General features: G+C 40.2%; 1 protein-coding gene across 7 annotated transcripts in view; it reads left to right on the forward strand.

The window, feature by feature from the left end:
• Positions 1-22,985, forward strand: part of GABRG3 (gamma-aminobutyric acid type A receptor subunit gamma3) — a 561,917-nt gene that overhangs the window by 284,907 nt on the left and 254,025 nt on the right. The window contains exons 1-2 of one of the 7 annotated variants that reach the window (XM_058427379.1): positions 14,212-14,284; positions 16,003-16,028. The exons of 3 other annotated variants lie outside the window; for them this stretch is intronic. Coding sequence is in view for 2 of the 4 variants with exons in the window: in XM_058427375.1 (XP_058283358.1) it covers positions 16,110-16,304 (195 nt within the window). In the remaining 2 variants the exon portion in view is untranslated. Of the gene's footprint in view, positions 1-14,191; positions 14,285-16,002; positions 16,029-16,064; positions 16,305-22,985 lie in introns of those variants that run through there. 3 more of the 7 variants (XM_058427377.1, XM_058427375.1, XM_058427376.1) reach the window with 3 other exon arrangements.

Here is a 22,985-nt window from a genome sequence, read left to right on the forward strand (position 1 = left end):
AGGTTTTACATTGAAGTCTGTAAGATATTTCTGAGTTGATTTTCATTTACAGTACAAGGGTCCATCTAGTTTTATTCTTTGCATGGGGATATTTAGTTTTCCCAGCACCATTTATTGAAGAAGCTGTACCTACCATTTCCAGTTCTGGAAAACTGAGAGGATTTTGTAATTTTAAAAAAATTTTAGACACATGGTTTTGCTCTGTTGCCCAGGCTGGGGTGCAGTGGCATGATCGTAGCTCACTGCAGGGCTCCAGCCTCAGTCTCCCAAGTAGCTGGGACTGTTTGCATGCACCACCACACGTGGCTATTTTTTTTTTTTTTAACTTTTTATAGAGATGAGGTCCTGCTATGTTCCTCAGACTTGTCTTGAACTCCTGGGCTCCAGTGATCCTCCCACCTCTGCCTCTCAAAGTGTTGGGATTATAGACGTGAGCCTTGTGCCCAGCCTGAGGTCTTTCTTATTTTAGTTAATAAAGTTATAAGACTTCACAGTTCAAAAGGGAAAATGCTATTTATATTTAAAGAACAATCAAGTGATTTGTGGATTCCCCACAGTTTCCTTGGAAACGCCCTGCTGTCCTTGCTAATGGGTAACGATGGGCTGAGGGGTGGCCATGGCCTCACGAGGACATTGTAAGGGAAAATTGCAATTTCTGAGGGCAGCCTAAGTGGGGAGGTGACCTCAGGCACCCATGTTTAGTGGATGCAAACAGAATTAGGCATATAAAGCTATACCTTATTACCTTATTTCAGTATCATGGTAATTTTAATGCCCAACATAAATAATAGTAATGAAAGCATGATATTTTAAAAAGTGCCTGGACCATCCACCTCTGTCTCTCCTCCCCTCTCTAGTTTCCAGGTTCACCTTGTTCGCAGCCTGAGAAATGGCTCCTCTGTAACTCCTGGTTCTGAGTGACCCACGCAGCGTGGGGGACCATTTTCCAGAGGCTCTGCACCCTCCGCATAGCTGAGTGTGAGCCCTGGGGCACACACTGCACCCTCCTGGCCTTCTCGGGATGTGCTGCCAGCCTGATGCTTCCTTTGGCTTGCTCTGAGACCAAAGCAAAAGAAGACACTTTTGCTTAGCACTTCCTTTGCCCTTTTATTTCTAGTTGACATGTAATTACTGTACATATTTACAGGACACAGTGTGATATTCCCCTACATGCATACAGTATGCAATGATCAAATCAGGGTAATTAGCATATCCACCACCTCAAATATTTATCATATCTTTGTAGTAGGAACATTCACAATCCTCTCTTCTAGCTTTTTGAAAATGTACAGTAAGTTATAGTTAACCGTATTCATCCTACAGTGCTGCAGAACACTGGAACTCATTCCTCTTATCTGGCCCTAGTTTTGTATCCAATAGCCAACCTCTTCTCTCCTCAACACCCCTTCCCAGCCTCTAATACTCAGTTTACATCCTACTTCTGTGAGCTCACATTTCCTTTTAGCTTCCACATTTACATGAAAACATGGTATTTATCTGAGCCTGACGTTTTGCTTAACATAATGAACTCCAGACTCATCCATGTTGCTAAAAATGATAGGGTTTTATTCTTTTTTATGGCTGAATAGTATTCCATGTATACACCACATTTTCTTTATTCGTCTGTTTGGTCGCTTAAGTTGATTCTGTCTTGATTATTGTGAGTAGTGCTGCAGTAACCATGGGGCTGAGGTATCTCTGATGTACTGATTCCCTTCCTTTGGTTAAAGGAAGTAGTGGCATTGCTGGGTCATGTGGTGACTACTCAGCCTATCAGGAGGCTTTAGCTTCCTGACATCTGCCACTCACTCCCCTGCCAGTTTGGAGGTGCAGCTTTGTGCTGTTGGGCTCCGTCCTTCTCTGTCTCGGGGATGTCCTTTGGTAGGGTAAGCAGAGTGGAGGCTTTCTGCAGAACCTCCTTGTTTCTACTTATTGTAGTCAGGACATAGCTTTACAGGCTCTCCTGTTGTCTCAAAGCCTTGAGAATGTGTCTACTTGAGATGCAAAGAAATCATTATTTCCTTACTTTCACCAACTCCAGGGCAGCAAGGTCCTAGTTTCTTTGAGTTCCCAGCCCCTCCACACCCTTCTGTTGGTAGTAAGAGTTAAGTTGAGAGGAGCTCTTGGCCTTCTGAGGGTTAATTTGTCAGTAAGTCTCTTCACTGGGCAGACAGAGAGGGAAGGTGCATATTTGTCCCTCTTTCCACCATCCTTTCCATTGAATGAGGTAATAAATGGCCCTTCATTTACAATGGAGACAAGGTATTATGTGAAATATCTTGGAAGGTGGAAGGCAGGTGGAGTGGGGAATCCACATATGGGGAAGATCAAACGCCAAATTCAATGGCTAGAAAAACAGAAATTTGTACCGCAACACCTGTCTGTAAAATTTTGCGACCCCAGGGATCAAAGTCAGCTGTGAATGGAAAGATAATTAGATAGATTGAGAATCTTCCTCAGTGATGCTGGATGTTACAAGACAAAGGGCCTGGGAAGATGTGTTGAAACTTCTCCAGAAAAATAATGTTGTGTCCTAATTTCCATCCTCGGGACTCCTGTCTATCATGTGTTGTCTTAGTCTGCCCAGGCTGCTCTAACTAAGTACCACAGACAGTGGGGCTTAAACAATGGAGATGTATTTTCTCCGTTCTGGAGGCTGGGAGTCCAGGATCAAAGTGTGGGCAGGGCTGGCTTCCCCTGAGGCCTCTCTCCTTGGCTTGCAGATGCTGCTTGCTGTGTCCTCACATGGCCTCTTCTTACTCAGGCAGTTGCCATCTCTTTTTTCGGATGAGGACATCAGTCCTGTTGGATTAGGGCCCACTCTTACCACCTCATTTAACCTTAATCACCTTGTTAAAGGCTCTCTCTCTAAACACAGTCACATGGGGGCATAGGACTTCAGCATATGAATTTTAGAGGGCAAAATTCAGTCTATAACATGGTGCATGGTAAAATAAAGACACCTGTAAACAGTAGGTCTTTATCTACAAGTTCTGCATTCCAAGGATTCAACCAATCGTAAATAAAAAAATATTTTTAAAAACAATAAATAAAACAGTACAAGTAAAACAACACAGTGTAACAACTATTTGTGTAACATTTGCATTGTATTAGGTAGTGTAAGTAATCTAATCTAGAGATGATTTAAATTATGCTGGAGGGTGTGCATGGGTTAGATTCAAATACCATGCCATTTTTATCTCAGGGACTTGAGCATCTGTAGATTTTGGTGTCTGTGGGGTCCTGGAACCCACCCACCACATATACTGAGGGACAATTGTATGTTCAAGGACTCAGACAGTTGGCCTCCTTCCAGCAAAATGGCATGATAAATCAAATATCAAGAAAGACACTGGATCCAGGAAACAGGGAGGCCAACATAGGGGCCTGATAAGGGGCCCCAGGTCTTGCTGGGTGGCAGGCTAGAGAACTTGTCCTAATGGGCTGATGTGGTCAGAAGCAGGAGCGAGGTTCTGGGACGAGGCAGGCGTGCACTGAGAGGTATGACATGGGGCAGCACAGGACAGAAAGAGGAAGTCACGGGGAAACGCACAGGATGCATGGAAATACAAGGACACAATGGTATTCTACAGTAGTATTCTACTTGTTTTGTGGGTTTAAAAAAGTATACATTGCATAGTCACAATCATGATAATTATTTATTGATTTTCAACATTAAAAACAAATATGCAAACTTTAATTATGTTTATAAATGACAGAAATTAGGATCTGAGGAATGGGAGGAAAGGATGGGAGCAAAGGTCACCTTATTCTATGGCACTAGGAATCAAGGTGTCTCTAGAAGAAGGAAATGGTTGGAGGTAGATTATTTAAAGTTACAAAGGTAACCAATATAACTAATAGTCTTATAGCCATGTTGGGAGGACTTGTTTGATGTATTGGAGTCTAAAATTGATAAATCAAGATGTGTTTTAATGAGAAGGTATTCCCTAGAGATCTGAAGTTACCCGTCAGGACTGGAAAGAGTGGAAAGAATGAACCTCTCCCCAATCCCCCCAGTGCCACTGTCTCTGCTCGAGATGGAGAGATTTGGGTTGGTGAGATGTGATGGGGTTAATCCCCATCACACACCCTTATGTACTACAGTATTCATATATATATATATATATTTAATATATGTGTATGTAATTGAATATGAAGGTGTGTAATCGAATATGTAAAATCTTTTTAAAACATGTAAAATACATTTGATATTCATCAAACTGACATTTTTGTTAACAAAGAGCTTATGAGTAAAAACTATCCCTTTCCTTTCTTCTTCACATAAACCTTCCCTGGCGTATTTCCATTTGTGGAAGCAACTTCTTACCTTGCAAGATTATTGAAAAGTTTATTTCAACCCAAACAAAGCATGCTATTGTTTGTTTGGGTTGTTACACATTGTTACACTTCTACTGGAATAAAAATGCCTCCACTGTTTATGTTTATATCTGAGAGTTTAGGCCAATAATACTGTTTCTTCCCTTATTTTCCCTGTAAGCCTTTGGGTTCCATTTCGGCTGCATCTGATGTATGCCCAAAGCCTCTTCACTAAATGGCTTTACTCTTTATGGTTTCTTTCTCCCTCTCTTCCAACGAATCCCCAAGGAAAGATTCCATCATGCCTTCCAGCCAGCCATGCTCTCTCAAATTCTTTCCCTTCCAGACTTCCTTCATTAGAGCAGAAGGCAATGATAAACATCCCGCATCTGGGCATCCTTGCTAAGGCGATGGCAGGAGACCGTGTATCCCTGAAGGAGAAGGAAAGGTCACATGCACTAGGCAAGGGGAGCTGAGTGCCTCGGCGTTTAATGGGCCCTCCCACGTGTTTGCGTCTGTTTGCTGTTTTGAGGTCTAAGCTGGAGGTAGTCTGTGGACTCTTCTACCCAGTGATCCTGGATGTCTTTAAACAAGATCCCTCTCCATGTTGCTAATGGTAAGAGTGCTATGTCCAAAGCAAGAATGCAACAGGATGTGTAGAGCTCATCACCACTGAGGGCCTTAGTGATTCCTTTCTCCACTCCCCTTCTTCAGTGAACAGTTTCTTCTCAGGACCCAGTTCTACAGCATCAGAGGATGATACCTGGGTCACCTTTCTCATTGCCGCACCCACCCCATCTGGGTATTGAGGAAGCTCACAGGTTTCCGTCACATGTTTGTCATTCTTACTCATTTGAAGTGAGACGGTGTCTTTACCTGGTGTAGATACTGTCTTTGACAATTGGAGAACTTTATAGGGAAGCATATGTAGAATCAGAAGACAATTACATGACTTAGAAGAAATCTATTGAATTAAGGTTCTTTTTAAAATTTGCAAATGATTTTGAGAAAATGGAGTCCACGTAATTATATGCCTTGTCTCTGTTTCTTTATTCTGCTTAGTGCCACTTTCCACACAAAATAAATACATTTTTTAAAATTAGCAAATAATTTTGAGATAACAGAGAGTGCACTAACTTATATGTTTTCTCTTTCTTTCTTCACTATGCCTAGTGCTATGTTCTACAAGAGAGAAACACATATTTTCTCCACTGATTACTATATTGATTTGGCACAGGTGAGAGCTACTGGTTTTGAATCAACCGGACTCTCATTCCCATTGTAGCCCAGGATAAATATTAAATAAATTCCACTTTGGAAAGGGAACCATCAAAACCAACTTAGGTCAACGCCAGGGGCTGTCACAGATAATGCAGAATGCTGGTGCTGCATCAGCAGTCATGACAAGGTGACAGTGACCATAAACTTCTCGGAAAGAAATCAATGAGAAATTTACCACTAGAGCTTATATGGAGAAACAAAGGTGATTTAAATTTAGCACAGAAATGTGGTGTTACAGCCAGAATCTTGTTTTCCAGAGTTTAGTGATCCATTGATCTCAACCCCCGTGGTCAGTCATCTGTAAACTGTTAAGTCCTGAGAAAATTAACCTGCAATATGTAATGCTGTTTTCTGCTGAAGTCACCAGGTCCTAATTTCCTCTGTCTGTTCCTTCTATGACAGAAACGACTGATACTAGGATATTTCCCCACATTAAGAGATTTGAACTTGTCAAACACTTTCTCAAATAAGCAGATGAGACCTGTGATTAGCCATTTTAGGAGCAGATGGGAGTGTCTGATGTGCAGATGGAACCCAAAATATTTAAAACATTCGTTTTCTTTCCATCTATCTGTGGGAAAATTTTTAAACTTAAATTTATAAACCCCAAATGCTATGCCTAAGACTCATCTCTGCGTAGTTAATGGTGTTCAGTTATGATTTCTTAAACACGTATTTGTGAATTCTTTTTATGTGTGGGGTCATGCTGCAGGCTGAGACAGTGCACATGGTCCCATGAGACAGTGCACATGGTCCCATGTTTAGACAAGCACCAGACGGACTGTCGCTTAATAAACTGCAGTGGTAAAACGCCTGTAGTCCCAGCTACTAGGGAGGCTGAGGCAGGAGAATGGCGTGAACCTGGGAGGCGGAGCTTGCAGTGAGCCGAGATCGTGCCACTGCAGTCTGGCCTGGGCGAAAGAGCAAGACTCCGTCAAAAAAAAAAAAAAAAAAAGAAAGAAAAGTGCTGGAAAAGAGAAGTACAGGATGCTTTGAGAACATATACCAGGGAGACATGCCATAGTAGGGGATGGGAAGGGCTGCTCCCTTGAACTGAGAGACTGCTGGGCAAGGGAAGGGCACAGAGGAGAGGGCAGGATTCACATCAGAAGTAACAGCAGAGGGAGGATCTAGAGGCCAGAAGAAACAGACAGCCGCCTCTGGAGAAACTGAAGAAATGTTGAGACAGTGTGAGATTAGCCCAAATACTAAACATAAAATAAAAGTACCATATCCCTTAGCATCCATCCTTTTCAAAAAATAAAATATAAAAATAAAATAAAAATAAAAAAATAAAAATATCAAACTCTAAAAATCTAACCAAATTAGTCCTAACCAAACTAACCAAATTAGTCCTAAAAACCCAATTACCCTAAACTAAATGCTTCCCCACTGCCTTATTAAAAATCAAAACTGCCCCTCAAAAAGATGTTAGTTTATCCCCTTATAAAATACTATATGAACTGCCTTATTTACATTGTACTACTAATGTCCCTACATTTAAAACCAAATATCAGTTCCTCAAAACCTATATACTTAGTCTACTTTCTTTTCTCTTAAAACAAAGTATCCTAACACAAACACTACCCCTAAAGCTCCCAACACATCAACACCAACCTAAAAATCACATCCTTGTCAAAAAATTTATTAAAAAACCCTCAAACCAGCTTTAAAAAAAAAACCTTACAAATACTCCTAAGTACTAAAACTACATTCAAACAACAACAAAAAAGTAAACTCACCACACCTAAGTCAAAAAACCACCATCCCCTTCAAAATTATAAGCCATTATTCCAAAGTCAAGCCCTACCAAATTAAAACAAAAAGACTTAATTCTTAATTCTTTTATACCTTTTATATTGTCTCTCCCTCTTTCCTCACTCTATTACTAATTCATTATTAATATAACTGAGTCTAACTCACCCCAAACCATTCTTCTTAATACTTTTATACCTTATAAAAATTTAAAAAAACAAAAACAAGCAACTTCTTCAAATAAATATCTCTACCCTATTCCTCTAATTTCTTCAATTAACCCTAGTTCTCACCATTATAATCATCTACAACCAAAACACCGTTCCTTTACTCCCACAGCCTAACAACCTTATAATAATTAAAACTACATCCTTTAAACCACCCCATACCAAAGTTAAACCTCTACAAAAAAGTTTACATCAATCTAAAGCCCCTCCTCCATTTTACCAAAAAACCCACTCTCCCTAATTGCCGATCTCACCAATACAACCCTATCCTTATTTCTATTACTACCTCTACCTCTACTGACCCTAAGCCTGCCCCCAGTCACTTCTATAGTATAAAAGCCAATGTCAATTGAAAATAAAGCACAAAAACAAAAGTCACATTAAAAATAAAAACTTCTACTCTCCTTTGTTCTAAATACTCTCATAACAACCAGCCATACAAAAAACACCCTTCTACACAAAAATAATTTTACTAAAAATCCTTTATCTAAATACTCATTTTTTCCTTAAAACTCCAAGCCTTATTTCTAACAGACAGCAAAAGGCGGGCACCTGAGACATAGCAATAGAGACAGGTGGAAGACGACCCAGATTCCCTGGGCTTCACATCAGAGCAAAGGGAAGCACTGAAAGCATTAGGCAGGGAGTTACATGAACAGACACACAGGTCTTCAAGGACCATGCTGGTCCCAACTAGGAAACACGATTTGAAGGAGCACTTCCATTGCAGCTACCAGTCCTTTGTCAAGTATGGACATTGCAAATACTTTCTCTCAGTCTGCAGCTTGCCTTTTCATTCTCTTAGCCGTGTCTTTTGAAAAGCAGAAGTTTTCAATTTTGATGAAGTCCAGTTTACCAATTGTTTTATTTTCATGGATCATGCTTTTGGTGTTTTATCTAAAAACTCATCACCAAATACAAGGTCAAGAAGATTTTCTCCTGGTTTTTTTGTTTTTTGTTTTTTGTTTTTTGTTTTTTTTTTTTTTTTTGAGACTGACCTTCGCTGTTGTTGCCCAGGCTGGAGTGCAATGGCACGATCTCGGCTCACCACAACATCCACCTCCCGGGTTCAAGCAATTCTCCTGCCTCAGCCTCTCAAGTAACTAGGATTATAGGCATGTGCCACCATGCCCGGCTAATTTTATATTTTTAGAAGAGATGGGTTTTCTCCATGTTGGTCAGGCTGGTCTCAAACTGCCGACCTCAGGTGATCTGCCCACCTCAGCCTCCCAAAGTGCTGGGATTACAGGTGTGAGCCATCACACCTGAACCTGATTTTTTTTCTTGAAGTTTTAGTTTTCAATTTTACATTTACATCAATCTTTCATTTTGAGATAATATTTGTATGCAATGTGAAGTATGGATTGGAATTCTTTTTTTTTTTCTGCTTATGGATATCCCATCTTTCAGTACTTTATGCTGAAGATTATCTTCTGCATTGGTTTTTACCTTTGTCAAAAAATTGGTTTTATGGACTTTGTTCTGTTCCATCGATCAGTCTGTTTGTCTTTATCACACTGTCTGGATTACTGTAGCTTTCTAATAAACCTTGAAATCAGATTTTGATCCTGTACATTTGTTCTTCTCTTTCAAAGTTACTTTGACTGTTTTAGGTGCTTTGCATTCCTACAAAAATTTTAGAAATAGCCTGTCAATTTCTAAAATATGTCCTGCTGGGATTTTGATTAGGAATGCATCAAAGCTATTATTTGGGAGAATTAGCTCTCAATATTGAGTCTTCTGACATACAAACACAGTCTATTTCTCCATTTATTCCAGTCTTTTAAAATTTATCCCAGTAATGCTATGTGGTTTCAATGTACATATGTTTTACATCTTCTGCCAGATTTATGCTCATGTATTTTACATTTTTGATGGTATTATAAATGGTATTTTTTTATTTGAACTTCTAATTGTTTGTGGCTAGTATATAGACATACAATTTATTTTTGTATATTTGTATTGTATCCTGAAACTTTGCTAATGCCTTTCTTTATAGTTTGCATAAGTAATTATATCATCTATGATTAACTACACTTGTACTTCTTCCTGCCCAATCTATATGTCTTCTATTTCTTTATTTTTTCATGTGTTATTACATTGGCTAGAACCTTCAATATAAAAGTTTAACAGATGGAGAGCAGATATCCTTATATTGTTCCTGATCTTAGGGGGAAAACATCTAGTCTTTTCTTTTCTTTTTTTTTTTTTTTTTTTTTTTTGAGACAGTTTTGCTCTTGTCGCCCAGGCTGGAGTGCAATGGCGTGATCTTGGCCCACTGCAACCTCCTCCTCCTGGGTTCAAGCAATTCTCTTGCCTCAGCCTCCCAAGTAGCTGAGATTACAGGCATGCCCCACCATGCCTGGCTAATTTTTGTATTTTTAGTAGTGACAGGGTTTCACCATGTTGGCCAGGCTGGTCACGAACTGCCAACCTCAGATGATCTGCCCACCTCAGCCTCCCAAAGTGTTGGGATTACAGGCGTGAGCCACTGCGCCTGGCTGTCTTTTACCTTTAGAGTATCATGTTAGCTCGAGGATTTTTTTTTTCTTTGAGACTGTGTCTTGCTCTCTTGCCCAGGCTGGAGTGTAGTGGCACAATCACAGTTCACTGCAGTCTCAACCTCCCAGGCTCAAGCAATCCTCCCACATCAGCCTCCCAAGCAGCTGAGACTACAGAGGCCACCAAGTCCAACTAATCTTAAGAATTTTTTGTAAAGAGGGGCTCTCACTATATTGCCCAAGCTGAGCTCAAGGAATTTATAGATGCCATTTATCTGATTAAGGAAGTTCTCTTCTATTTCTAGTTTACTGAGACTTTTTTTAAAACACAAAAATAGATGAATTTTAACAAATTCTTTTTCTGCATCTATTGATATGATTATATGCTTTCCTTTTTTAGTTTATTAATATGGTTACTTAAATTATTGCAGTGAATTACATTAACTGATGAGCAGATCCTAGGCCAACCTTACATTCCTGCATTAAACCTCACTTGATCATGATGCATCTTCCTTTTTATGTATTGTTGGATTCGATACTATTTTTTAAAAAATTGCTTCTATCCCTAATGAGGGATATTTCTCTGTAGTTTTCTTTTCTTGCAGTGTCTTTTTCTGGTTTTGATATCAGGGTAATCCTGGCCTCATTTATAATGAGTTGGGATGTAGTCCCTCCTTTGCAGTTTTCTGGGAGGTGTGTAGAGAGTAGGTTTTATTTTTACTGATATGGTTAGTACATTCGCTAGTGAAGTCATCTTGACATGGAGTTTTTTTATGGGAAGAATTTTTACTGAAATTTCAATTTTAACATAGATATAAAGATACTCAGATTATCTATTTCTTCAGTGCAATTTGGCCATTTGTGTCTTTTAAGGAATATGTCCATGTCACTTCAGATACCAATTTATTGTCATAAATTTCTTTAAAATATCCTCTTAATATAAGTAGAATCTATGGTAATGTCACTTCTTCTGGTTTTTGATACAACTAATTTGTCTTCTCTTTTTCCTGCTCAGTCTGGATATAGATTTGTCAATTTTATTAATCTCAAATAACCAGCTTTTAGTTCAATTGATTTTCTCAATTTTTTAAATTTCATTAATTTTTACCCTGATTTTTATATTTCCTTTCTTCTATTTTTTGGAGGCAGATGTGGTATCAATTTGGTTTTCTTTTTCCAGTTTCTTAAGGTGAAAGCTGAGGTGATTGATTTAAGATCTGTCTTTAATATTGTCTTTAGTGCAATATATTTTCTACCAGTTCTGGTTTAGATACATTCTGCATATTTTATTATGTTGTGTTTTTCAAATTCATTTCAAATATTTTATCTCTGTGTGGTTCTGTCTTCTAATACTCTGTCTTGCAAACTCTACCCAACTTAGTCTTCCCAGACTCTCAGCTTCATTTCTTCACCTCAAGGAGTCCTCTTGGCTTCCCCCTGGGTGTTCCTTTCTCGCACTAAGACCCAGAAACTCTTCTAAGCCAGTTAGCTGGGACAATCATAGGGGTCACCTCTTTTGATTTTCATTTCTTGGGGATCACTGAACCTCGTACACTGTTGCCCAGGCTCTGTCTTGCAAATCCCTTGTTTCATTTATCTTGTTCATTTTTTGTAGTTATTTCAGGCAGGAGGGTATATCTAAACCCTCATCCTTCATCTTGGCCAGAAGCATAAATCACATCCTTCACTTCTGCCAGTGTCCAGCAGGCATGCCTCTCAGCTGGACTACTGCATCGCCTCTCCACTGCCCCCTAACCAATCTGTCATCCTCCTGCCAGGGCAGTTGGCCTCACCCAGAACTCCTCGATGGTATCTGTGATTTCAGTGTAGTATCTACACAACTTTAATTTATAACCAATACTTTTTAAAAAGTTTCTATTGGCCTACTTTATCCTGTATCTCCCTTAGGCCCCCTGGACCTGCCCACCATCCCGATTCACTAATTCCAAGTGATGTGTTTTTCTTATAACCCTGTGTTTTCTGTGTGTGCTGTTCTTTTCCTAGCATGGCCCCTAATTCCAGATCTTCCCAGAAAGTTCCTATCCTAATTTCAAGCATCAGCTCAAAGTTGTATCCTCTAACCATCACTTCCCCACACTGTGTTCTCGCTCTTGTGTTTCCACTGCATTTTCTACATATCTTCCTCCCAGCAAGCTTCATATTTTAAATGAATTTTCACAAATCTATGTGACTACAAGACTCTAAAGCCCTTGAAAGCAAGCCACAGCATTTATATTTCATCTTTTGTGTCTCAGGCCCTGTGTAGTCCTGACATTAATAGGCGACACGAGTACATTTATGGGCTAAAATTTAAATCAGCTTGAAATCAGCCTGAGGATCATGTATCAAAAGGCATCACTGGGTCAGCGGGAGTGGTGATGGGCAGCCGAATGATCTTTCATTGTTAATTTTCATATATATATCCATATCTGTCTATCTACATGTGTGTTACAAATATATATGCCTGTATTAAGTTTTAAGAATCTTGGAAAATATTTTACTAATATTAACTATAATATTCACTAATATTAGCTATATTATTGAAACATTGAAATTTGAATACTTCTGCTATGTCCTCTTATAGAGAAGTGATTCCCTTTCTACCCAAAATTCAAAGAAATTCAAGTCCATTGCAAAAGGGAAGTCAGGAATAGATAATGAGTGTTCTAGATAGAATCCAAAATAGCAGGTGTAGAGTAATATAAAAATGGCGACAATAATAATACAACTCTTAGAAAAATGAATCAAGTTTTTCTCCGTTAATATTATGAATGATCTGTGTTTGGGCTTAGGATCTAGAAATGTCTCTGTTGCAGGAGAAAAAAGCCATGAAGAGGAGGTGTGTAGATGTCTGATAATTGATTTTTGTGTGTGTGCCTTATGTCTTTAAAATACGAACGTTGGTGTCGGTGTGGAGCTTGACCATGCCAGTTTGTTTAGTAGAGTCCCTCAACAGCTGGTCATGCGGCCCCGTTTGTTCAACTCAGAAATCGTAGCCAGACAGATGGAGAGGAAAAGTTCTACTGAAAGATAGTAAGTGAAGTAAGCCCTGCACAGAAATATTAATACTGCCTGATGTCACTCATACGTGGAGTCTATACAAGTTGACTTCACAGAAGTTGAGAGAAGAATCGTGGTTATCAGAGGCTAGGGAGGGCAGGGAGAAATTGGAGAGGTTGTTCCACGGGTACAAAGTTACAGTTAGAAGGAGTAAGTTCTGGTGTTCTGTGACCCAGTGGGGTGACTACAGCAAATAACAATGGAGTGCATATTTCAAGAGTGTTAGAGATGTAACTCTAAGAGTTATCACCAAAAAGAAATGGCTGAAGTGATAGATATGGTCACGATCCTGATTTGATCATTATACAGCTTATACATGCACTGAAAGATCACCCTTACCTCATAAATGTGTAACATTATTTCATGTCAATCATAAATTAAAATGTAATTTTTAAAAAGGTGATGCACCATGATTCACTATCCAGGACCAAACATTATAAGGGGAATGGATTAACTCAGGCCATTCTTTGGGGGGATGGGTGGCCAGGAAGAAACAGTAGAGGAAATTCAATGGATGAATTCAAGGTCCTGGGTGGTGAGGATTGTTATTTGTTGTGATTTTACAATAACTTTAAAGACTGAGATATGGAAGCCTGAGCAGAAAGGTGAAGCGCTAACCCTACAGGAGTTTAGCTCTCTGTCCCTCTGTCCTCCCATGCCAGGAGGTCCTGCGGACAACAAGGAGTACCCGAGAGGACAAGGGAGAAAGGGTCTTCCAAAAGTGAGTGCTCCCTCCACTTGCCCTGCGCGCTGAAAGGGCTTGTCCCGACATCCTGACCCATTCTCCAGCCCCGTGACAGACCTTTGAGGTGTGTGTGGCTCTTCCGCCAGAACTGCCTCCGCGGGTGCCTCTCGCTGCCGCCTGCACTCTGGCCTCCTCGTGCTCACTGCTTTCCATGGGTCCTAAGCAGGGAGCTGCGCAAGCTGGTATGCCAGGTGCTGCAGATGAATGAGGCCTAGACCACGCCCTCGGAGCTCAGGCCATGCCCTCAGAGCAACAGGCCACGCCCCGGAGCCCCCAGGCTACGCCCTTTAGGAGATCTCCCGAGAAGCTGGGGTGAGCGGTACAGAAGAGGATGGCTGCTGGGTGTGCAACCTAGAGTCAGTCAGTCACAAACATGGCAGGAAAATAAGCTATCTGTAAGTACCTACTCTTACAGCCTCCCCTGGGAACCGTGTGGGAGCGGGTGTGTGGTGGCTGGCACAGCGCCAGAGGGACTGCCTGCGCCAAGAGCCAATGCACCTTAGATCAGGAGAGAGAAGAGCGGTCAGGGACGTGTAGGCAGGTGACGGGGAGGTCTGGAGGAAGCTTTGCTGTTAAAACCTGTCTTTTCCATCATACTAACTACTGTTGAGGTTCACATCTAACTTAAACTGGGGTGTCTTAATTGCATAAGTATCCCCTGGGAGCTTGTGCATTCTGGGGCCCTGGGTGGTTCTAGTTAACCAGTTTCCCCAGAGGCCACTATTCGCCTTCCCTCTGACTCTCCTTGAGGGGAGTCTCAGGCCCCGCCTGTGCACAGGCAGTTTGTTCAGTGGCACTCTCACAAGAGGGAAGTGGGGAGCAGCTGCTGGCACGGGCCAGATACAGTCAGGTGTCAGATGCCCTGGGCAGGGTTTCCATCTAGACTGTCCTCAGAGACTGGTGGATTTCTTCCCTCTTTCTTATACTGTATTCATTCCCTGTGGGTTACCAGTTGTTTCCTTCACAAAAGGAGTTTTAGGTATTCTCACAAGGGTGAGCTTTAAGGTTCATGGCAGTTGCATTTGTGCTGAGGTGGCCTTGTCTCTTGGGCACCCAGAGTGTTTAGGTTCCACTGTCACAAAGACTCAGTCATCACTGGGCCAGGGTTGGAACCCCCAGGCGGGGTTGTGTCATATTGCTAAGTGACACACAGTGTGGGCTCTGTGAGATACCCGAGTGGGCTTTATGTTGTCACTGATCTTAGATCCATGGTATGTCTGTAACAGTATAGTACAGTGGTGTTTTCAAAGACCTCTGCAAAGAGGTGTCTATGACTGCACCTACTCTAAACTGTTCCAAAGAGTGTTTTCGTATTTTTTGAAAGTCTGGCTGCTAAGTCAGGGCTGAATCATCTACCCCAAGACAAGAGTTAGAGACTAATTAGTGTGGCTACAGCCCACAGCGCACCATCCTAGCCACCTCTGAAGGGAGCAGAACCCTGGTGGGGGCGTGCTTTGCTCTCATTCAGAAAGAAGAGTGCTTCAAAAACACATTGCTTGTTTTATTTTTTTTCCTTCAAGAAAGTAACAGAAAAAATCCCTGGCTGCTCAGAGATTCAAAATAGAATCAGGACAAGTAGACATTATGAGTTTTAATAATGAGCTAATAGAAAAGTGTTTTCACTAAAATATTTTACCATTGAAACATATACCCTACAACAGGCATTGAAAGATTCTGTCGTATAAAAGGTCATAGAGTAAATATTTGGTCTATTGCTGCCACTCACCCCTGCACTTGTGCAAAAGCAACCATCGACTACACGTGAACAAATGAGTGTGGCTGTGTTCCAATAAAACTTTATTTACCAAAATAGGTGGTGGGCTAGATTTGGCCATAGTTTATTGACTCTTATTCTACAATGATAAAAAAAATACAAGGAGTAAAAATGATAGAGAAATGTGTCCTCTAAGCCCAAAGTAGAATTGTCTTGGGATTCTATCTGATACATGAAAGATGCTACATTTTTTGGAGTAACTGTATACAGTTTATTTCAATCATGTGTCTAATACATTTTTCTTTTGGATTATAAATTTTGTCACTAAGGTTCAGGCTACAGCAAAGAAACTGAACAGTCGGGCTTAAAAAACTTAGAAGTTTATTTTTATTATTTCAGGTAATGGCCCTGCTTTGAGCCATCAGGTCAGCGGAGTGACTCTGCTCTTATAAATCAGAAATCCAGTTTTCTAACATGTTTTGATCCATCACTACCAAGACATTAGCATGTTCTGCATGGTTGAAACTAGGCTGAGTCTATCTTCAGTTGATAGCAAGAACAAAGGGAGCATAGAAGAGGAAGCTGATGGCTCAAGGCACAGAAGTTTCATGAGCCGTTCTCAGTCCACTGGCAAGAAATGGTTAGTCTTATGCTGTGTTGCATGGGAGATAAAGAAGTACAGTCACCTGAACATAAGACAGGTAACAGGATTATCTGCCTAGTCAACTGCTGTATCTCAGTGCCGGGTGCAGTGCCTCGTTCATAGTATCAGTATAATACACATTTGAATGACTGAAACATTTTCCCAAGTATAATCCTAATCACATTTCCCAAACTTTCTTATCTGGCATATTTGTTATCTATTGTTGTATAATACATTGCACCCAAACTTAGCTCAAAACAACAAATGGGATCTTTCAATGTCTGGGGTTCAGGAATTCATGAGTAGCCTAGCTAGGTGGTTCTAGCTCATGGATTCTGAAGCGGTTACAGTCAAGCTCCCTTCTAAAGGTTCAGCTCAAGGAGGATCTCCTCCCAGGCTCGCCCATGTGGTTGTTGGTGTGAGACCTCAGCTTCTTATCTAGTGGATCCTTCCATAGGCTGCCTGAGCTTGCCTACAACATGGCGGTCATGATGCTCTGGAGAAAGAGACATAAGCATTCCAGGAGGACACAGCCTTCACTTATGTATTGTATAGGATCAAGGACAGAGTAGTGACTGGAAGTGACAATCCATGTGCCGTTCCATGGTCCGACTGCTTGTCCTGCTGCTGAGCTACCCAAAGACTGTGGTATTTGCTTTTTTGTCTTAGTTTGTTTAGTGTTGCTATAACACGACACCTGAGGCTGGGTAATTTATAAAGAAAAGAGGCTTGTTGAGCTTCCGCAGGCTGAGAAGTTCAAGGGTATGGTCCTGGCTTTTGGCAGAAGCTTTTGTGTCTTGTCATAACATGGCAGGGAAGGTCAAAGCGGAAGTGGACAGGTACAAAGAGGCACCAAATCCAAGGGCTGTCCTGCTTTACAACAATCCACTCTCTCAAGAACCAGTCCAGCCTCACCACAGCAAGAACTCATTCACTACCATGAGAACTGTACCCAGCCCAATGGCCCAAACACCTCCTGTGGGCCCCGTCTTTCCACACCACCACATTGGGGATGAAATTTCAACATGAGTTTTGGTGGGGACCAACAAACCATATCCAAACCATAGCAGCCCTCAAGACTCACCTACTCCTCCATGGAGCACTTCTACCCTCATCCGATTTACCATCCTTCCTACTTACATAACACAGACATTATACATGCATAGTGCTTTGCTTACTTTTAATGCCCAAACAATTATTATATCATCCTACCTAAAATGGCACTGTAATGAGTCATGGCAAGTAATAGCATTTTCATTAAAAAATAAATTAGTCTTAAGGCACCACCTTATGAGAGATTTTTTAATGTAAATATTGTGCATTTTCCACCAGTTCTTAAGTTAATAAAGTGTTTTTGGTAGACATAAAGACCAATGCCATAGAAATGCCGAGAGTTTCTAAACTGAAGTCTAGTAAGGGCAAGAGGATAGAATTAGAGCTGCAATAACCTGAACTTGGAGCCACAGCATGCTGCCTGAACATAGTGAATTTGCTTAACTGTGACCTCTAGGATTTAAGCAACAATAAAATGTAAGGATTTTATCCATGATGAGGGGCATTAATGAACTCAGCCATGCATGTGACAGTCTCAAATATTAAGTAGATTTGCAGTCTATGCATTTTAAAAGTCCCCAGGTTGTCAAGTAACCTTGAGCTTTTGGTGAATACCTAAGTATTATTGTTCAAAATTTCATGGTTCTTTCTATATCTACCTGCTATCCATTTGAGTTATATATGTAGTTTTATCTCCTTCTGGCGAGGGGTAAGACCGGCTTTCATATAGCAAATACGTTAAATATTGTAAAATAACAAGATTTTTAGTATCTTAAACATTTTGTTGAGATAGAGCTCTTAAACTGGTCCTACTCAGTCAGGACCTATGGGAATTGAATGGAGAAAATGGTGTTTAATGAGCAATGTCCAGGGAAGTTCATCCCCCTCTTGGGATACTTGTCTCAGACTTCATCAGCCAGATCAGCCAGGTCAGTTCCCCCAAAGACTGGGCTGAATTTCTGATGGTTCCCAGTGCTCATCACTCTTCCTCTGTCTGTTTTGGCATAGGAGAAAATGTATCTTCTTGTTAAGAACAGACAAATGATCAGTTGTCCTCAGTGTGTGGCCAGGTTTCGCATTCCTTTTCCTATGACAAAAGGAAACACTCTAATCATTTAAATTAAAGTCACCAAGAGAAATGTAAACATTAGCCCCTGATTTCCGTGACTGCAGGTCCAATGAGGAGGCTTATGGCATTATTTAATAGTGAGAGCAAATGACAATGAGCACAAGGAGGTGGGAGAAAGTGGGGGGCTCTGAGACTGGAGTGGCAGAGAGATCCTGTTGGGCAATAATGACCTTCTGCAGGTTTCTGTTCACTGCACATCAGTCTCTGCATCTGAAAAAGATATGCACGATCCTGCAGGACCATAGGACTTGTGGGAACAAATAAGACACCCCCAAATGAGAACAAGCAGAGGCTGTTCATTCAGAGTTGCTTTAGTAAGGGAGATCAGCCACCATCCCTTGCATTGGCAGAGACTTAATAGCAGGCGGGGTGGGAAGGCTCTGTGGTAGAAGAAGGGAAGGCTTTGGGTGGGCCCTGGTAGGAGGCTGTTAGCATGAGGAAGCTGGCACAGGCTGACAAAAAGCCAGGCATTCTTTGTGATGGATTTGGGAAACATATTTGGCTTTTTCAGGTTGGTTCTGAGTTGGAAATGGCAGCACAAATTAGGGGAGCTTCAGTTATTGACAGATCCCGAATATGCTGTGCCAATGGTGCAAAGGTGGTGGTTTAGTTTCCCAGGCTGTTTGCTGCAGAACTCAGAGTTCTGTGGTCATCTGTGGTCTGGCCATTGTCCGTTGTCTGTTCTTTCAGACTAGAATATTTCATGGATTAAATGAGATGCTGCCAAGCACCCAGAACAGCACTTCATGCACAGTAAAGCTTCAGTGTACTGTATGATAATTTTAAATTATTAAGAAATAAATAAGACTGGGCCGAGTTACTAAGAGAGTTGGGAATGGGAATGATTAGCTTTTTTTTAAGGAATTTTGTTTTATAGTTCATTAATCAGAAGGGAACAAGAGTGGCATGGTGCAGGTCTGTGTTGCCTTCTTGCTCGTAGCATCTCAAAACAGGAAATGCCTGGTCCACACAATGCATTAAAGGGTAAGGAAAACATTTGGACAAAGCAAAGTCGAAGCAGGCTCCAAATATGGATTGTGAGACACGTATTTTATGTAGCTTGTGTAGATGTCATTCCATGCCATTGGGATCACATGTTTTATGAAGGTAGGACAAACACTTCTATTCTATACCACTTCTTCCCAGCTAAAATAGAAACGGGAGTTTGATTGATTGGCTATCTGGGAGAAGTTTGTGGTTTGTTTGGATGAAAGTAAAGGAAGAAAAAAATCAGAACTTGGTAACTAATAAGATGCTCAAGAAGGGAAAGCCAGAGTGAGATAGAGGTCTGCAGCCAGGGGCTGACATTCTTGCCTGTGGCAGGGAAGGAGGAGAGAATCTGTTGGGAAGGTTGGCGATGAGGGCAGGTCCACGTTTAGGCTGGCAACAGAGAGACGTCTTGCAAACAACTTCATTTTATTTTCTTGATGAAATCCAGGAAGTCAGTTCTTTGAGAAAGGGGCAAAGAAAATGAACATTACAGAAGAGGATTTCTATGAGCGGTCATGCAAAAGTGTGACAGACGGTCACCTGCTGTTTTCCAGCCTTCTCTCCCTTATCCACTTTGTTCATTGTTTACCCGCTCCCTAATAACTATGTAATATTGCAGGGTATAGATATTTGAGTACAAACTAGTTTATATTGTTTAATTATGAAGACAGAGCTTGTAATTAGTTACCTTAAATTCCTTGATGACTTCTGAGAATCAGTGATGCCTAACTGGAGGAGATTGATAGCCATAATTAGTGGAATCAGTATAAAAATATTCCCAGATGTTCATTGTTCCAGGACATAAAACTCATAATTATATAATGAGCTATTGATAGACTGACATTGGTGACTGCAATGGATTCAGCCTTTTTCTCTACTTTTTCTCCTTATTCTCTGCTTCACAACAGTACCTATAAAGATTACAAAAGACTTTGACCTTAATTCTAACTACTGTAATTCTGAATAACTGCAATTAAATCTGCTACTGTTCAACAATAAAAAAGGAAGAAATTTAGAGGCCATTAAACCATTATTTTTTATTTCTTTAACTTTAAATTTTTATATTATTATAGTTTAAGAGGAATTTGAAAAAATAGTATTGAAAGGTCTGGGTACTATTTACCCCACTTCCCTCAGGGGCCGTATCTATCATAATAACTATAGTAACAATAGCCAAACCAGGACACTGGCATTGGCACAATTCACAAACCTCATTCAGATTTCACCAGCTTTATACACACTCATTTGTGTGTGTCTGTATATAGCTTGGTGCATTTTTTTTTTTTTTTTTTGAAATGGAGTCTCACTGTGTCGCCCAGGCTGGAGTAAAGTGGCATGATCTCCACTCACTGCAACCTCCTCATCCCGGGTTCAAGCAATTCTTCTGCCTTAGCCTCCTGAGTAGCTAGGACTACAGGCATGCGCCACCACGTCCGGCTAATTTTTGTATTTTTAGTAGAGGTGAGGTTTCGCCATATTGACCAGGCTGGTCTCAAACTCCTGACCTTGTGATCTGCCCGCCTCGGCCTCCCCAAATGCTGAAATTACAGGTGTGAGCCTGGCCTTGGTGCGTTTTTACTATATGTCTGGTGCCTGTAACCACCACTACAGAGAAGACACAGAACTGTCTTGTCACCACAAGGATCTCAGGAAGAATATCTTCTTGGCTGTTCCTTTACAGCCACACCCATGCCACCCCCCATCCCTAATCCCGGACACCACTAATGTGTGCTCCAAGAGTAGGTTTTGAATCGAATTGTACAGTAGGTATTGCTCTGAGATTGCCCTTCCTCACTCAGCATAATTCCCTTGACATCTCTCCAACTTATGTGTATCAATAGTTTGTTCCTTTTTAACCCTGAAGAGTATTGCCTGGTATGCATGCCCAACAGTTTGTTTAACCGCTCCCTCCTTTAAGGCCATTGGTGTTATTTTGGATATTGTGAATATGAGAAAGCTGCTGTGTATAGGTTTTTGTATGGGCATAAGTTTTCATTTCTCTGAGATAAAAGCCAAGAGCGTAATTTCTGTGTAATATGGTAAGCGTATGTTGAGTTTTGTGTGTTTGCTTTTGTTTTGTTTTGTTTTGTTTTTTGCAGTAACTACCAAGCTGTTTCCCAGAGTGACTGGATCGTTTTACATTCCCAGTAGCAATGCAGGAGAAATCTGAGTTCTGTGCCTCCTCTCCAGCCTTTGCTGTTACGTTCTGTTTCCTTTCTAAGTTTATGGCTTTAATTTGCCTTTCCGGAACTAAGGTTAATGAAGTTATATGCTTATTTGCCATCAGTATCTCCTCTTTTGTGAAATGTCAGTTAGTTTCTTCTGCTCATTTTCTAAGTGAATTGTTTGTTTTTGTACAGTTGGGTTTTGAGAGCTCCTTATATATTCTAGGTATGTGGTCTTTGTCAACTATTTTCTCTTAATTTGTAGACTGTCTTTTTTTCCTCTTAACAGGGTTTTGGAGAGCAAAGATTTTAAATTTTGAAATCCTGATTTATTGATTTTTTTCCTTTTATGCATTGTGTTTTGGATTTCATGTAGAATAGCTCTTCACCTTGCTAAACATCTTGAAGATTTTCTCTTAGGTTTTCTTCTCAGAGTTTCATAGTTTTACATTTTGCTTTTAAGTCCATGATCAATTTTGAATTAATTTTTGTGTAAAGTATGAGACTTAGTTTTAGGTTCATTTTTTTCCCTATGGATATCCAAGTGCTCCAGCACCATAAATTGAAAAGATTCTCTTTCTTCAAACGAATTGCTTTTGCACTTTTGTTGAAAGTCAGGTGGTTATCCTTTCATGGGTCTATTTCTGGATTCTCTATTCTGTTTCATTGACCAATGTTTCTGTTCTTCTGCTAGTACCACACGGTCTTGATTACTGTAGTTGTATGTATAAGTCTTATAGTCAGGTAAAGTAATAAACTACTACTTATTCTTCTGTTAAAAAATTTTTTTTAGCTACTCTGATTTCTTTGCCTTTCTATATAAATTTAGAATACATTTTTATAGCTATGGGATTTGGGTAGATATTATATTAAACTAACAGGTTAGGGTTATGATTAGAGCAATAACATCTGAAATATTGACTCCAATCCATGAAAAAAGGATGTCTTTCTGTTTATATCTTTGATTTTTAAAATTCATGTTTTGTAGTTTCAGCATATAGATCCTATAGTCATTTTTAAAGCTATATATTTCATATTTTACAGTGATTGGAAACTGTAACAGGTTTGTTATTTATATTGCATTCCTGAAATGAAATTCCTTTGATAGAACTAGTGATTTTTTTTTAATTAGTTCGTTTTTTCCCCTACTGATTTTTTTCCATTACTTCTTTCTTTCTAATTTCATTGATTTCTGCTATGATTTTTACATTTTCTTTGGAAAAATTTTGCTATTCTTTTTTCCTAAGGTAGGAGCTTAGATTACTGATATGAGAATGTTTTTCTTTCCTCTTTTAAAAAATGCTTTTATTTTTAAATAAAATGAATATAAAAGTTTAAAATGTTTTAAAAACAATTTTAAAATTTAAGCCTATAGCACCTGGTGTTCCCAGGCAGTCTCCTA

Source organism: Hylobates moloch, unplaced genomic scaffold (assembly GCF_009828535.3).
Source record: "Hylobates moloch isolate HMO894 unplaced genomic scaffold, HMol_V3 SCAFFOLD_14, whole genome shotgun sequence".
Taxonomy (NCBI): domain Eukaryota; kingdom Metazoa; phylum Chordata; class Mammalia; order Primates; family Hylobatidae; genus Hylobates; species Hylobates moloch.